Genomic DNA, 17,063 nt, shown 5'->3' on the forward strand with positions numbered 1-17,063 from the left:
CCTGTGAGGATGCATTTGCTTCTTGCCTAGAAGTACTGGGACTTCAAAAGCCGTTAAGCTTGGTGAGTGGGAGATCAACATCCATATCTGTAGCTGGGGATCCTGTAAGATCTGGACGGTTTTCCAAAGCACAGGATTTGCCATCCATTATGTTGGAAGAGGCTCCTGGTGGGTAAAGCTCACCCCAGAATGAAGTCACAGGTATTTTTTTGTTTGGGGGGGGGGGGGGTGGTTTTTTTGTTTCTTGCAGAACTGTCATTAGTCAAGTAAACAAATTTATTAAGTCCAACAGCAGGTTACCTTCCAAATAAAAAAGTAGACAATAATGTGTGTAACAAGTTAATAAAAATATTCAAGGAGCCATTTGGAGAGTGCAACAGTGCAGAGAATACAAATCAAAGTATTGACTTTTGTCAACAAGTTTGTACAACTTCAAGAAACAGATACGCTGGTCACAAACCAAGAGGAATCCACAAAGGTGGAGGGTCACATGAGTAGTGGACTCATCACCTCAGCGGGATAAGGCAGGGTATCTTATTTGTAGGACCAGTTTATCCAAGCCCCATTTGCCTATTGCTTCAAATCCCTCCTTTGAAACCTAGTATCATATTCATTAGTGCAACAGGTAAGAGCAATTAATAGCAGACTCAAGGGGCTAGGACCAGGGTCAGAAGGAAGACACTTCTCCCAGAATAAATGTGTTGGGGGGAAAAAACCACAGCAGCTGCTGGATGGCTTCCTTTGGCAATATGCAAGATTTATGCTGAAAGTTGTAGGGAAGGTGGGTGGTAGAAGAGCAGGCTCAGTTTTCAAAGAGAGGAACAGGGAGAAGGATATGCTAACTCCAGCACCTGAATCAGAAACAGAATCTGATGGTTACTCAATATTGTTTTTCAGTGAGGAAAAACACCTGCAGATTCTCAATGTAAGGCAGTGCTAGTCAAGGTTAACCTGGATAAATGCTAATGATTACAACTTAACAAAGGTGTAAACTCTGAATGGGGAGTGGGTGGGAAACCCCTCTATATGATTCAGAAAACTGTGGAGTAAGAGGAGGATCAATGTTACATTTCTCAAATGAGTCCCAATTAACACTTTAATGACTTAATAGTCCTTTTAGTCCATCTTGTTTAATCAAGGGCTTCCCAGGTGGTGCTAGTGGTAAAGAATCCACCTGCCAATGCAGGAGACATAAGAGACGCCGGTTCAATCCCTGGGTTGGGAAGATCTCCTGGATGAGGGCATGGCAACCCACTCCAGTATTCTTTCCTGGAGACTCCTGTGGACAGAGGAGCCTGGTGGGCTATAGTCCACAGGTCACACAGTGTCGGATATGACTGAAGTGAATTAGCACACGCACACATTTAAACAAGATACTGCTGAGTCCCCCAGGGAAAGACCTTTGTTAGCTACCCAGTTACCAAGGCGTTCAGGTCATGACTACCCAGACACACAAGAAAAGTGGCAAAGTGGGCTACTGCAGCAAAGCAAACCTAGCAGCAGCTTTCTTCCAGGCTTTATAACTGTCTGACTGGGTCTACCTTTGGGCTTCACGGCACTGAAGACTGACTGACTTTAAGTGCAAACCAAACATGGCCCCAAATACAGATGTTTTGGTTTTTAAACTTTTATACCAGGTCTTTATCTAAGTAATTTCCCATCACTAATACAGTTTGGCATGGTTAGTATACTATATGCGGCCATCACATGAACTATGGAGTCCCACACCCTGCAAGATCCATCACTCACTGAATTTTGCCACCAGTCCTTGGGAGATCTGTACTGTTTTAAGACCCACTAATAAATGTGTGGCTTAATCCTTTCTTCCTCTCCAAGAAAGCTAGTTTGTGCCTTCCTTAGGGAAGTTTAATATTGAAAACACTGCCTTGTACATTTTCTGTTGGATTTCCTTGAGCCTGAGGGCTTGGCTGAAATTTGGATCTTTACCTAGCTCTAGATTTTTTTTTCTTACCAGAAGGGTAGAAATGGAATCTTGAACCACTCACACATGTGAGCACATCTGGCAGGGAGAACTGCTGAGGCAACTAGCCTAAGTATAGCAAAGTGTCATTACAGGATGCAGGGTTAAGAATGATACATTCACATTTGGCAGGTATAGGGGAAGAGCAAGGCAGTGAAGCACACTTCATCTCATATTGCTTTCTAATCAATTGCTAAAGAAATACCATAGAAGCTCACACACAAAACTGCTGCCAAAAAACAACTTCCCAACATACTCAGTTTGTTGTGGTCACTCTGGTATTTGCCTATTTTCAAAATGGCATCCACATCCTGCCCCTGACCACACCACCACACCACTCTGGTGTCCTATTGTTTGAAGTGTGCACTGGCTTACCTGAGGGGCATGCACTGACCTCTTCAACACAATTACTGCTCACTCATTAAGCAGCAAACCTATCTGTAGGTGAAGAGGAACAGGAACCTCTCATTTCCCAGAAGTATAACGGCAAACCCTATACACACATTCCATCTTGGATCCCTCTGCAGAAAACTGCTTTTCCTATAGCCATGAGAAAGTCAAGCATTGGTCCATGTGACTGCATAAGCTTGAATTCCTTGCATCAAAGACTCAAACCTGGAAGGAAACTAAGTCCCTCCCTAACCATTCCCTTTTCAGGCTTCTAACTTGAATTTGTGTAACAAATAGACCATTAAATATATAACCAAAAATATTTTAAATGGCTCTTTTGTTGATGAGGAAGCTGAGTGTTTTTTTAAAATCCGTCATAGCACACCTAATGCATGGAATGCTTTCTTGTAGGCTGGGGAAGGAATCCAGTTCCTCCAGTTCTTAGGATAACTCAGCATTTTGTGTCCTCTCCGTACCCCCTTCTGATCTGAGACAGAAAGAGTCTTACCTGGCTAGAAGCAGCTTGCTAGGTTAAGGTTTTAACCTTAACCTCTGCGCAATCCAGAACTGAGGAAAAATGGGGCTGTAAATTGACTGGATGAGATGGCAGTCTCAATACCTCAGTCTAGGTACCTTGACTTCAACTGAGCCCACGGAACCTGCTAGGACCCTTAGAAACTGTCCACAAGGATCTTGTGTCTTAGGCTAGAACAAAGCCAGATATCTGGACTGGGACCCATCAGCTTTCCAACAGTAGTGCTAACTACTGTGGCTAACTTTAGTTTCTCATCCACTCCTGTAAAAGGGGCAACTCTCAGGGTTCGGATTAAAAATATATATATATGTTCCCTACGTCAATACCAATTTTACAAAAACATTGACTGCAGAAACTCCTTAAATCATCTTTGTAAAGATGGGAGCCCAGAGCCATAGGTAAGTAATAAAAGAAATAACTCAAAATAAACAATTCCTGCCCAGGCTGAGAAACATACCTGGGAGGGAGATGGGGGGTAAGTTGAGGGAGAAAACTCCAAATATTTAATAGACAAACTCTCACTGCCTCAAGAGTATAAATATTTTTATAAATTTTTATTTAAAAATTCCCTTTTCAATCTGTTCCAAAGTATTGGAAGCTGAACGGTACAAGTTCCTGCCATCCATCCTTCCAGTACAGTTTTATGAGGACATTTTTTTTTTTTTTAATGGAAAAATAAGAGGACCCTCTACTAAAACCAGGTAGGACCAGTCAGCTCTTGTGTGGCAGTTTAGCCAAAGCTGGCCTTACAGAGCAAGCACGTGGAGGTGTCTAGGGAATTGGGACTCCCTCTTGTGAGGAAAAGACTGAGAGAATTCATCTTTAATGAAAATGATCTAAATTAATATTCAAAAGCCTTCATTATGATGCTCCCTGACACTCTTATACTTTGTATATTGAAGGCAGCTCCCTTTTATAGCTAGTTTTAGCAGGCAAAGAAACAAAGGAATATAGATACATATATGTGTATATATATATATATATATTATATAGGTAAAATATATACATATATATGTATATATACATATTTGGGGGTAGGAAAAGGTGAGGAGGGTCATGTAAACCTAAACAGTCATCACATTACCCCAAATGAGCCTGACATTAACAAAGAAGAAAATAAATAACTCTGGGGGTTAAGTGACAACACGGGTGCAGCAAGAAGGGACAGGGCCCGCGTTTAACCATTAAATACACTATGTATTTGTTTGGCAGAGTTCAGGCCAACCCCAGGCTCCTGCATTTGCCAGACAAGTAAGCTGATGATACTCAATTAGGAAAAAAAAAAAAATTCAAGCAGAGCTCCATACCACAGTTTTCCTTCAAGTCAGTTGGCCGGCAGGCACAGTTTTCCGACCACCAGGAACAGAAACTTTGGCTCCAAAGCAAATGAAAAAAAAAAAAAAAAAAGTATTTCCACTTACAACATGAAAATACAGAAAATTCATCAAAGAAAGAAAACTATCAAAGTCTACTTCCAGCAAAACTGAGGTAGCACTGCTTTCTCTGCATTCAATGCTTAAGTGGTTCTCAGTACAATGTGTTCTAACAAAACTGCTCACTTGACTGACAGGTGCAGCATGTTGACGGATAAACTCAACATGAAATGAAGTAGGTCAAAGAAGGAATGAGCAAGAAGTGAGAAAAAATAAAAGAGTTTCAGATAAATTAGCTTAAAAGGGGGTCATCACCAGACTACAAATGCTCTTGGTTGGCCTTGGCTCTCCAAGAGCTTTAAACTGCCTGGGAATTAATGCAATGTGGTTACCAGTTAACACTGCTAATTCAAAATTCAACTCTGTGTAAATCTTTAAAAAGTAATTATTACAACCTAAATTCAACCATGTAAACAGCACTACACACAGTACAGACCTGCCCTGAAAAACAAGAATATGCAAAACTGAGATCTGGCACTGTATCATTTTATAATGATAATTCAACCTAACTGTCCCATTCCCCACTACCTGCTCTACACCCTCCCCCACCAAAAAAAAAAAAAAAATCTAATTTGTGCAAGAAGTGGCAGGCTTATTCTGTCTGAAGTCTTCAAAAAAAAAAAAAAAAGATATACAACATGTAGCCAGGTTCAAATATTTTGGGGGACCCCTCCCCAAAAAAGGGAAATAACCAAAATAACCAAAAGTGAAGAAAGTGCCTAAAACATGATACAGCATTTTAGAGCCCTTTCAGATACAAGGCAGAGAAAGGTGTAAAGTAGAAAATATCCGGATCTTCAGTAATTTCCAGAAAGGTCCAATTCCTTGGTTGACTGCAGGGCAGCAGGCAGATCCTTGCTGCTGCTCCTGAGACAGAGCCACTAAGTCTGCTCCTCGGGACACAAGCCCTCGGGCCCTGAGCTGAGTGCACCTCTCCCTTCCCCTTCTCTTTTCCTTCGCTCCATTTCCCACTCCACAAAGGTATCGAAGAGACTTGGCCAGGCCTCATCTTCACTGTAGTTGCTGAGGTCAGGGCCAATCACCTGAGTGAAGTTAAGGAACATATTCCAAGTGTCCCTGGAGATGCCCTTGATCCCCGAGGGGTTCTCTGTTAGGAAGTTTAGCCATTGGTCCAATACCGGAGGATTGTTCTGGGTAAAGACAAGTTTCCACAGGGCAATGGCTATTTCTCGATGCAGTGACCGCTGCCCTTCTTCAGAGTCCAGGCCAAACTGAAATGTAAACCGGTAGAGATCCTTGAATTTATCCTCTTGTTTGGCTTCTGTTAAGAGGCTAGGGAACCGTGCACAGATCCCATCAATGCTGTCTGCACTTATTGCTTTGCAGCCGTCAAAAAATTCCTTCCTGCAATAGGGAGGAGGGGCATAATTAATCATTGTAAATGATATCATTTACTGAGAGGCGATATAGTATCATAATTAAGAGCATAACTATGAGGCTGTCGGGATTTGAACTCCAACTCCTCTACTAATTGCAATTCTACTTCATCTGTCAAATGGTAAGAATACTACCTTACTTCATAGGGTTTAACTAAACAAGTTATGTCAACTTCTAATAGTGCCAGGCACATGGTAGGCAGCTGATATCATTCATTCATCTATTCATCTTTCCAAAGCTAAACTCAAAGTCTCCTGCTCCATGCGGTTTCTCATTCTGCAATAGTTATTAAGCTGTAGACTTTCCTTGGAGATGGGAGGGAGTCTTCCTGTTTTCCTTTTGATTCTATAGAATAGGGGTGGTTTGTTTTTGGAATATTTTTGGTTACTGCCAAGGAAAATTTTTGGAGTCCAAAGATTCTGGATGAACCTGGGGAAACTGCCACCAGAGATCAAAATTCTGTTACTAAAAAGCAAACATTGTATGTGTATTTTTTAACATCTATATATAACACTTCTGGCTTACAACATGGTCTCACACTGATCATGTTCTTTGAGATTCTGTATGTTCTGAAGATAGAACATCTGAGGTCTGCTGAGTAACCTACCCAGGGACTAAAAGTTGTATCGAGGGGTTCTCAAAGTCAATTCTTCTTACTTATAATCCAGTGCTCTGCAAACCACCCTTGTGGTGACCCTGCCATGCTGTCTCCCACAAATAATCTCTGTAGGGATGGATGCATGATCATAACAAAGTACTTAACTACTGGTTGACAGGACTTCCCAGGTGGCTCAGTGGTAAAGAATCTGCCTGCCAGCACAGGAGATATGGGTTCAATCCCTGGGTTGGGAATATCCTCTGGAGGAGGAAATGGCAACACACTCCAGTATTCTTACCCAGAAAATACCACAGACAGAAGAGCCTGGCAGGCTACGGTCCACAGGGTCACAAAGAGTTGGACATGATTGACTGCACGCACGCACTAGTTGATAACTGGGGCCAGCTGTCCTTACTGGAACACAGGGTGGCTAAGGGTATTATTCGGAGAGCTAAAAGGGGCAACAAGCTTCCTACAGTGACTAAAGCACATCCCCAGTGGCACTCGATGCCTGACACATGAGAGGTTACTGAGTAAGGAAGTAAGTGAACTGACAAAGGAGCAGAAGAAAAGACAGAAGTCTGAAATAGCAGTGGGGTGGGACAGCAACTTGGCAACATGGATTAGTCATTTAACTTCAGGCAAGGATTGTTGATGCCCACTTCTATCCTAGCTGAGCACCACTGCTCAATGGTGCTCTTTTTCCTCCTCTGTTCACCTGGTGACACCAAGTATTTGTGACTAACCTGGTGAATTTGCACATGGTAGCAGCCTGGAACTTCCAAGCCAAAAGCAGCACTCGAAATTCCGTGGGGTCCACACATAGATCATTGCAAAAGCGCTCCATGCCTTCCTCCAAAATTGCATCCTCCCGTTCATCCTTATAGCGCCTGAACAGTTCTTCCAACCTCTGCAAAGACGACTCCTCGGCATTTGACTTGGGCTCCCTCCCAGCATCTCCGGAGGATGTTGGCAGCTGGCAGGCCTCAGGAGCAGCCTCTGCCTTCTTGGTCCCATTAACAAGGATATCTCCACCTGGCTTGCCACAGGCGGGCAGCTGTTCCTCACGGTGGCTTGCACTCCGCCTACCATGTGACTTGCTGCTGGGGTCACGGTCTCCATTCTTGCTACCCAGAGTTGATGAGGGATTCTTGCACTTGGTGACACACTGGCCCATGATGCTGGTGGCCGGGCCTCTAGAGCGGCCCTCTCTGGATTGGATGCCCTCGTTGCCACTGGCCCATGTGCCTCAACATGCCATCAGTCAGAGGAGCCAGCCAACCTAGAAGAAAATTAAAGAGCAATCACCACTGAACAGGAAGACAGAGTATGCAAGCTCTTGTCCAGGGACTGCACAGTGCAACACCATTCTTGCAATGAGCCAACCATGAACTAGCGGAAGTACCCCAAGTTCCCCATCACCTTCCTCACAAGCCTATACCTTTACCTTGGAAATGCAGTGGCTAGGACACATACGGAGAACCAATAATGGAAATTCCTAAAATTCTTAAGGTAACATAGATCACAAAGAATTCATGTGCAGAATGCATCAGGAAGACTATGGGTTTGCCAGAAATATTCCAAAGGAAATTTGTCTTGCCAATTCGCCATAAGAAAGTTATTTGAACCTGTGTTAACACCAAAGGTACAAATAAAAGATTCATCTTCTAATCTCTAATGTTAAAATTCTCAGATTTTCTTTTTAAGTAGGATGAACAGGGAGAAAGAGTGGTCACATCCAAAATAACTATATATAGTTTCATAATGCCCTAAAGATGAGGTAAAGAATTTGCAAGCCCTTTCTCCACCCTTACCGTATCCACCTATGGGAGTCATCCACCAGGACTCTATTCCATGCCAAGGGTCCCAGTCGCTGAGCTTCTTTTCTAAATACCCCTCCCAGAAAGGCAGTATGTAGAAGGAAAGTCAAGTTCACACTAAATGTGAATGTCCTATAGGGCCTGCAGGTTTACTAGTCTTCTAAGAAGGTGTCTCCATTTTAAAAGAAGGGCTGATTTACCCAAATACAATCTCTAAATGACAGGATGACCGCTAGATGAAAAAGAAAAGTCTGCACTAATACATAACATCATAGTGATTTACTTATTACTTAACTAAAAAGTGTTTTATAGGAAGATTGCTAGAAATTTCTTGGCCAGGAAGGAGGTGATTTCTCTGGAGACACTTTATCTACTTAGACTCATTCTTACTTTCAACTAGTCTACCAGAAGATCCATCTAAAATTTAGTGCTTGTAAAATTTTGCTACCTAAAGAATCTGCCTGCAATGCAGGAGACCCCAGTTCAATTCCTGGCTCAGGAAGATCCCCTAGAGAAGGGACAGGCTACCTGCCCTGGTATTCTTGGGCTTCCCTGGCGGCTCAGAGAGTAAAGAATCCATCTGCAATGCAGGATACCTGGGTTCAATTTCTGGGTTGGGAAGATCCCTCGGAGAAGGGCATGGCAACCCACTCCAGTATTCTTGCCTGGAGAATCCCCAAGGACAGAGGAGCCTGGCAGGCTACAGTCCACGGGGTTGCAAAGAGTTGGACACGACTGAGTGACTAAGCACAGCACAGCAGAGCATAATAATTGTAGCCTCTGAAATTATGTTAATAGAAACCTGGAAGTATAGCAGGGAAAGTGGCCCAAATCAATGTCAGACCCATGTCTCACCAGCTCTAGAGCCATGGACCTTCACAATCCAAATTCGAAGCTCTAATAAGACTGGCAGTAGGGTAAAAGCGTGCTTTTAATGTAAAGTTGGAGCTTTAAACTTAAGCTAAAGAACTTTACTTCCTCCAAATAATACTTGCATAAATTCAGAGTTATCCTCAAAAGGAATTCCAAGGGTATGTTCTGAGTGTACAAGTTTAAAATGAAGACCATAATCATTCCCGTGTTCATTGGAATCACATAGTATCAGGGTGTGTCCCATTCTCCACCTTCAAAAAGAATAAATGACAGACATGACTATACATGCCTTTTTTGGATTTGCAGTTTCACTTAGGTTTCAAAACCACACTGAAGCCCTTTAGAAGGGTTTTGGTGTGGAAAATGACAGACCCAAGTAAGTTTTCTGAAACCTTTTTATGCTTTTAGAATATAGCTAGTAAGCCATAGCACAACTTATTAAAATTGTAAAAGCCAAGGGGTTAATTCGTGGAAGACCAGAATACATGAGAAGCAACCTGTTCAAATTATCCAAAACAAACAGCACTATACCACATGGACGGTCTGGTTTCCAGATCTGTGTTTCTAAGACTGAAATGCTGAAAGAAACAAAAGGCCTAAACTTAAAAATTCCACATGCTCACAGACTGGCAACTCTAATTCCCAGACACGCTGACTCACCAGATTTTGCTGCTCAGTTCTTGCTGCTGAGGAAAGCCCAGGTATCTGGCATGATAAGAAGATTTCCTGGTTTCTGACTGACTCACCTACCCTAGGCCACTCACCTCTGCTCCCATTGGACAGATGCTATATTATGCCAGCTTCCTCCAAATCCTGATGCCAAGGCCTTCAAGTAGGGACAGAACAGATGGACCTCTCTAAGAGGTTCTAATCCATTTACCCATTTACAAGCCCTCCACATGAGAGCATCTTTGATGACCTGACATAGCAGAACCAGCTGAAACCTGAGGCATTTTATACCAAAGAGATAAAAAGAAAAAAAGGAGTGGGATTTCAGTTTAGACAGATGATCAAAGTGCCAGCAGGCTGGGTCCCTTCCTTCCATTCTGGTCCTTTCCTTTCAGGCAAGTGATGGTCTCAAGCCAGAAGGAAGTATTTACAGATCTGATGGTGAGTGTGGTCCCCTGATTACCTAATGGGCTCCCTTCTTTACTGTCTACCTCTTTCTTTGGGAAACAGTTCTGCACCAAGAGATTTCTCAGGTTCGATCAGGGGCTCCACCCTATGTCACAGGATGGCCACACTTCAAGTGTTTTAAAGTTGCAAGCTTCCCTGGACACACTAGCTGTTTGCTAACTCCTAATAAGAACAATTATCAATTACTTAGCACTGGATAGCACATCATGCATTATACAAAGCACTTTATGGACAATAAAACTCATCATATATGCTTACCACAACTCCATTCAAAGACAGGAAAGTTGGGGTACAAAGAAGATTACCCAGGATCACAAGCAGAACCTGATATGTCTGACTTGAAAAACCCCTGATAGCTCAGCTGGTAAAGAATCTGTTAGCGATGCAGGAGACCCCGGTTCGATTCCTGGGTCGGAAATATCCATTGGAGAAGGGATAGCCTACCCACTCCAGTATTCTTGAGCTTCCCTTGTGGCTCAGATGGTAAAGAATTCACACACGATGAGGGAGACCTGGGTTCGATCCCTGGGTTGGGAAGATCCCCTGCAGAAGGGGAAGGCTACCCACTACAGTACTCTGGCCTGGAGAATTCCATGGATTTCTATTGTATAGTCCATGGGGTTGCAAACAGACATGACTGAGTGTACTTTCACTTTCAATTTAACCATTAAGCTAGACTGCTTAACACACCTATGTCAGAAGCCCCTTCATAGATCACAGCATGGTTTGGTAAAGGGGCTTTGTAATGCAATGAAGTTATAAGCCATGCTGTGCAGGGCCACCCAAGATGGGCGGGTCATAGTGAAGTGTACTGACAAAATGTGGCCCACTGGAGGAGGGAATGGCAAAACACGCCAGTATTCTTGCCATGAGAACCCCATGAGCAGTATGAAAGAGCAGAAACACATACCACTGGAAGATGAGCCCCCCAGGTTGGAAGGTGTGCAATATGCTACGGGGGAAGAGCAGAGGGCAATTACTAATACGTCCAGAAAGAATGAACTGGCTGAGCCAAACCGGAAACAACACTCAACTGTGGATGTGTCTGGCGGTGAAAGTCAAGTCCAATGCTGTAAACAATACTGCACAGAAATCTGGAATGTTAGGTCTATGAATCAAGGAAATTGGACGTGGTCAAGCAGGAGATGGCAAGAGTGAATATCATTTTAGGAATCAGTGAACTAAAGTGGACAGGAATGGGTGAATTTAATTCGGGTAACCATTATATCTCCTACTGTGGCCAAGAATCCCTTAGAAGAAATGGAGTAGCCCTCATAGTCAACAAAACAGTGACATTGGTTCATTTCCAAGGCAAACCATTCAACATCACTTTGCCTCAACCACTGATGCTAAAGAAGCTAAAGTTGACTATGAAGATCTATAAGACCTTGTAAAACTAACAGCAAAAATGATGTCCTTTTCATCATGGGAAGTGGAATGCAAAAGTTGGAAATCAAGAGAAACCTGCAGTAGAAAGCAAGTTTGGCCTTGGAGTACAAAATGAAGCAGGGCAAAGGCTAACAGAATTTTGCCAAAAGAACACACTGGTCATAGCAAACACTTTTCCAACAACACAAGAGATGACTCGACACATGGACACCACCAAATGATCACTATTGAAATCAGATTGATTATATTCTTTGCAGCCAAAGATGGAGAAGCTCTATACAGTCAGCAAAAACAAGACTGGTAGCTGACCGTGGCTCAGATCATGAGCTCCTTATTGCAAAATTTAGCCTTAAATTGAAGAAAAGTAGGGAAAACTACTAGACCATTTAGGTATGACCTAAATCAAATCCCTTATGATTATAAGGTGGAGGTGATGAATAGGTTCAAAGGATTAGATCTGGCAGAGTGCATAAAGAACTATATATGGGGGTTTATAACATTGTACAGGAGGCAGTGACCAAAACCACCCCAAGGAAAAAGAAATGCAAGAAGGCAAAGTGGTTGTCTGAGGAGGCTTTACAAATAGCTGAAAAGGGAGAAAGGGAAAAATATACCCAACTGAATGCAGAGTTCGAGAAAAAAGCAGAGAGATAAGAAGGCCTTCTGAAATGAAGTGTAAAGAAATACAGGAAAACAACAGGATGAGAAAGATTCTCTAAGAAAAAATTGGAGATAGCAGAGGAAACATTTCATCCAAGAATGGGAGTGAGTAAGGACCTAACAGAAGAGATTAAGAGGTGGACAGAATACACAGAAGAACTATACAAGAAAGGTCTTAATGATTCAGATAACTATGATGATAGGAGTGTAGTCACTCACCTAGAGCCAGACATCCTGGAGTGTGAAGTCAAGTGGACTTTAGGAAGCATTACTAAGAACAAAGCTAATGGAGGTGATGGAATTCCAGCAGACCTATGTAAAATCTTAAAAGATGATGCTGTTAAAGTGCTACAGTCAATATGTCAGCAAATTTGGAAAGCTCAGCAGTGGTCACAGGACTGGAAAAGGTCAGTCTTCATTCCAATCCCAAAGAAGGGCAATGCCAAAGAATTTTCAAACTATGGCACAACTGCATTCATTTCACCTACCAGCAAGGTAAGGCTCAAAATTCTCCAAGCTAGGCTTTAGCAGTATGTGAACTGAGAAATTCCAGATACATAAGCTGGATTTAGAAAAGGCAGAGGACCCAGAGATCAAATTGCCAACATCCGCTGGATCACAGGAAAAGCAAGGGAATTCCAGAAAAAATTTACTTCTGCTTCATTGACTATGCTAAAGCCTTTGACTGTGTGGATCACAACAAACTGGAAAATTCTTAAAGAAATGGGAGTACCAGACCACCTTACCTGTCTCCTAAGAAACATATGCAAGTCAAAAAGCAACAGCTAGAACTGGACATGGACAACGAACTGGTTCCAAATTGGGAAAGAAGTATGTCAAGGCTATACACGGTCTTGCTGCTTATTTAACTTACATGCAGAGTACATCATGCAAAATGCCAAAGTGAATGAATCACAAGCTGGAATCAAGATTTCTGGGAGAAATACCAACAACCTCAGATACGCAGATGATACCACCCTAATGACAGAAAGTGAGAAGAAACTAAAGAGCTTCTTGATGAGGGTGAAAGAAAAGTGAAAAGGTTGGCTTAAAACTCAACATTCAAAAACTAAGATCATGGCATCTAGTCACACCAATGCATGGCAAATAGATTGGGAAAAAATGGAAATAGTGATAGATTTTATTTTTGTGGGCTCCAAAATCACTGTGGATGGTGACTGCAGCCATGAAATTAAAAGACACTTGCTTCTTGAATGGAAAGCTATGACAAACCTAGAAAGCATATTAAAAAGCAGAAACATAATTTTGCTGACAAAGATCCATATAGTCAAAGTTATGGTTTTCCAGTAGTCATGTACATATATGAGAACTGGACCATAAAGAAGGCTGAGTGCCAAAGAATTGATGCTTTTGAATTGTGGTGCTAAAGAAGACTCTTGAGAATCCCTTGGACTGCAAGGAGGTCAAACTAGTCAATCCTAAAGGAAACCAATCCTGAATATTCATTGGAAGGATTGAGACTTAAGCACTAATACATTGGCCACCTGATGCAAAAGAGCTGAGTCATTGGAAAAGACCCTGCTGCTGGGACAGATTGAGAGCAGGAGGAAAAGGGGGCAGCAGAGGATGAGATGGTTAGATAGCATCACTGACTCAATGTACATAGATCTGAGCAAACTGTGGGAGACAGTGAAGGACAGAAGAACCAGGCCTGCTGCACTCCATGGGGACTGCAAAGAGTCAGACATGACCTAGGGACTAAACAACAACAACTGGAAAAAGAACAGCACATGGTCTGTGCCCACTGCTAAGAATGACGTCCGAGCCACTGCTCTCTCCCCCGAAAGTCTTACCACCATGAAGCAGGCAGGCAAGATGCCCTTAGGCTCAGCCTCACCAGAGGATGGGGCTAGAATTAGTCCAGAGTCCTTAAACCTGTGATGTTTCAGGACCCCATCATGGCTAAAAACTCTAGCTCTTTAAGTCCAACTCTGCTACCAGCTATTTGACCCTGATCAAAAACCTGAATTTCATCAACCTGAAAAGCAGTACCTACTTCACAAAGCAGTTATAAGGATTCAGTTAGGATACACTAATAAAGAGTACCTGGCACACAATGACTTCCACAGATGAAAGCTGTTATTAAAAGCCAAGTAGTATCTTCTTACCCTGATGGAAATCCCAGCTTGTCCCATTTGAACAACAGGTCTAGGCTTTGGACTTTCCCAGGCCCAGAGGACAGAACGCCTATGCTTGACTTGAGTCACGCACATGAGTATTGCTCAAAAACAGTCTCTTGAACTACAGAAGTAACCCTGCTCAAATTCACCACCAATCAGAAATACACAGGGGATCAGATTCTCCATCGGATGAGACTTGTGAATAATCCTGAATAAAATCAAGCTGGCTATTTGCTATGCCCTCTGGATATCTGAATTATTGCTCACTTTCTGTCCCTAACTGCAGAACAATTATATCAAAGAAATTCTCACACTGTTAAGAAAGTTCTAGGACCCACAACAGATTTCCCCACCTGGGGAAAGGGAAAGGGACTGAGAACCCCCAAAGAATTTGACTTTGGAGACCAGTGGGATTTGATTACAGAACTTTAACAGGAATGGGGAAACAGACTCTTGGAGGACACAAACAAAACCTTGTGCACATCAAGAGTCAGGAGAAAGGAGTTTCCTGTGAAGGCATGGGTCAACAACAGTTTGCCCTCAGTCCAGACAACAGGGAGGGAAGAGCCCTACCCATCAACAGAAAATTGGATTGAAGATATACTTAGCATGGCCCCACCCATCAGAACAAGACCCAGAATCCCCCACAGTCAGTCTTTCCCATTAGGAACCTTCCATAAGCCTCTTATCCTTATTCATCAGAGGGCAGACAGAATGAAAACCACAATCTCAGAAAATTAACCAAACTGATCACATGGACCACAGCCATGTCTAACTCAATGAAATTATGAGCCATGCTGTGTACAGAGCCACCCAGGATGGATGGGTCATGGTGGAGAGTTCTAACAAAACGTGGTCCACTGGAGAAGGGAATGGCAAACCAATTCATTATTCGTGCCTTGAGAACCCCATCAACAGTATGAAAAGGCAGAAAGATAGGACACTGAAAGATGAACTCCACAGGTTGGTAGGTGCCCAATATGCTACTGGAGAAGAGTAGAGAAGTAACTCCAGAAAGAATGAAAAGACGAAGCCAAAATGAAAACAGTGTCCAGCTGTGGATGTGACTGGTGATGGAAGTAATGTCCGATGCTGGAAAGAACAGTATTGCATAGGAACCTGGAAATGTTAGGTCCTTGAATCAAGGTAAATTGGAAGTGGTCAAACAAGAGAGGGCAAGGGTTTGCACATCGAAATTTTAGTAATCAGTGAACTAAAATGGACAGGAATGGGCAAATTTAATTCAAATGACCATTACATCTACTACTGTGGGCAAAAATCCCTTAGAAGAAATGGAGTAGTCCTCACAGTCAATAAAAGGTTCCGAAATGCAGTACTTGGGTGCAATCTAAAAAAAACGGAATGACCTCGGATCGTTTCCAAGGCAAACCATTCAATATCACAGTAATCCAAGTCTATGCCCCAACCACTAATGCCGAAGAAGCTAAAGTTGAACAATTCTATGATGACCTACAAGACCTTCTAGAACTAACACCAGAAAAAGATGTCCTTTTCATCATAGGGGACTGGAATGCAAAAGTAGGAAGTCAACATTTCCCTGGAGAAACAGGCAAGTTTGGCCTTAGAGTACAAAATGAAGCAGGCCAAAGGCTAACAGAGTTTCGCCAAGAGAACACATTGTTTGTAACAAGCACGCTCTTCCAACAACACAAGAGATGACTCTACTCACTGACCATATGGTCAATACCAAAATCAGACATATTATCTTCTTTGCAGTTGAAGATGGAGCAGCTCTATACACTCAGCAAAAACAAGATCAGGAGCTGACTGTAGCTCAGATCATGAACCCCTTATTGCCAAATTCAGACTTAAATTGAAGAAAGTGAGGAAAACCACTAGACCATTCAGCTATGACCTAAATCAAATCCCTTATCAAATACAGTGGAAGTGAGAAAAAGATTTAAGGGACTAGATCTGATAGACAAGAGTGCCTGATGAACTATGGACAGAGGCTCATGACATTGTATAGGAGACAGGGATCAAGATCAACCTCAAGAAAAAGAAATGCAAAAAGGCAAAAAGGCTGTCTGAGGAGGCCTTACAAATAGCTGAGAAAAGAAGAGAAGCAAAAGGCAAAGGAGAAAAGGAAAGATACACCCATTTGAATACAGAGTTCCTAAGAATAGCAAGGACAGATAAGAAAGCCTTCCTCAGTGATCAATGCAAATAGAAGAAAACAATAAAATGGGAAAGACTAGAGATCTCTTCAAGAAAATTAAAGATACTAAGGGAACATTTCATGCAAAGATGGGCACAATAAAGGACAGAATGGTATAGACATAACAGTGGCAGAAGATATTAAGAAAGGTGGCAAGAATATACAGATGAACTATACAAAAAAGATCTTAATGACCCAGATAAGCATGCTGATGTGATCACTAACACAGAGCCAGATATCCTGGAATGTGAAGTCAAGTGGATCTTAGGAAGCATCACTACAAACAAAGCAAGTGGAGGTGATGGAATTGCACTGAGCTATTTCAAGTCCTAAAAGATGATGCTGTGAAAGTGCTGCACTCAATACGCTAGCAAGTTTGGAAAACTCAGCAGTGACCACAAAACTAGAAAAGGTCAATTTTTATTCCAATTTCAAAGAAAGGCAATGCCAAAGAATGTTCAAATTACTGTACAGTTGCACTCATCTCACATACCAGCAAAGTAATACTGAAAATTCTCTAAGCTAGGCT

The 17,063-nt window shown here is 42.4% G+C and overlaps 1 protein-coding gene across 7 annotated transcripts in view; it reads right to left on the minus strand.

The window, feature by feature from the left end:
- Positions 1-258: 258 nt before the first annotated feature.
- Positions 259-17,063, minus strand: part of DCUN1D3 (defective in cullin neddylation 1 domain containing 3) — a 54,231-nt gene continuing 37,426 nt past the window's right edge. For all 7 annotated transcript variants that reach the window (XM_070460986.1, XM_070460990.1, XM_070460985.1 and 4 more), the window contains 2 exons: positions 7,082-7,617; positions 259-5,704 (listed from right to left, as the gene is read on the minus strand). In XM_070460986.1, coding sequence (XP_070317087.1) covers positions 5,221-5,704; positions 7,082-7,512 — 915 coding nt within the window. In that variant the 5' untranslated portion in view covers positions 7,513-7,617 and the 3' untranslated portion in view covers positions 259-5,220. The remainder of the gene's footprint in view (positions 5,705-7,081; positions 7,618-17,063) is intronic.

Source organism: Odocoileus virginianus, chromosome 33, assembly GCF_023699985.2.
Source record: "Odocoileus virginianus isolate 20LAN1187 ecotype Illinois chromosome 33, Ovbor_1.2, whole genome shotgun sequence".
Classification (NCBI taxonomy): domain Eukaryota; kingdom Metazoa; phylum Chordata; class Mammalia; order Artiodactyla; family Cervidae; genus Odocoileus; species Odocoileus virginianus.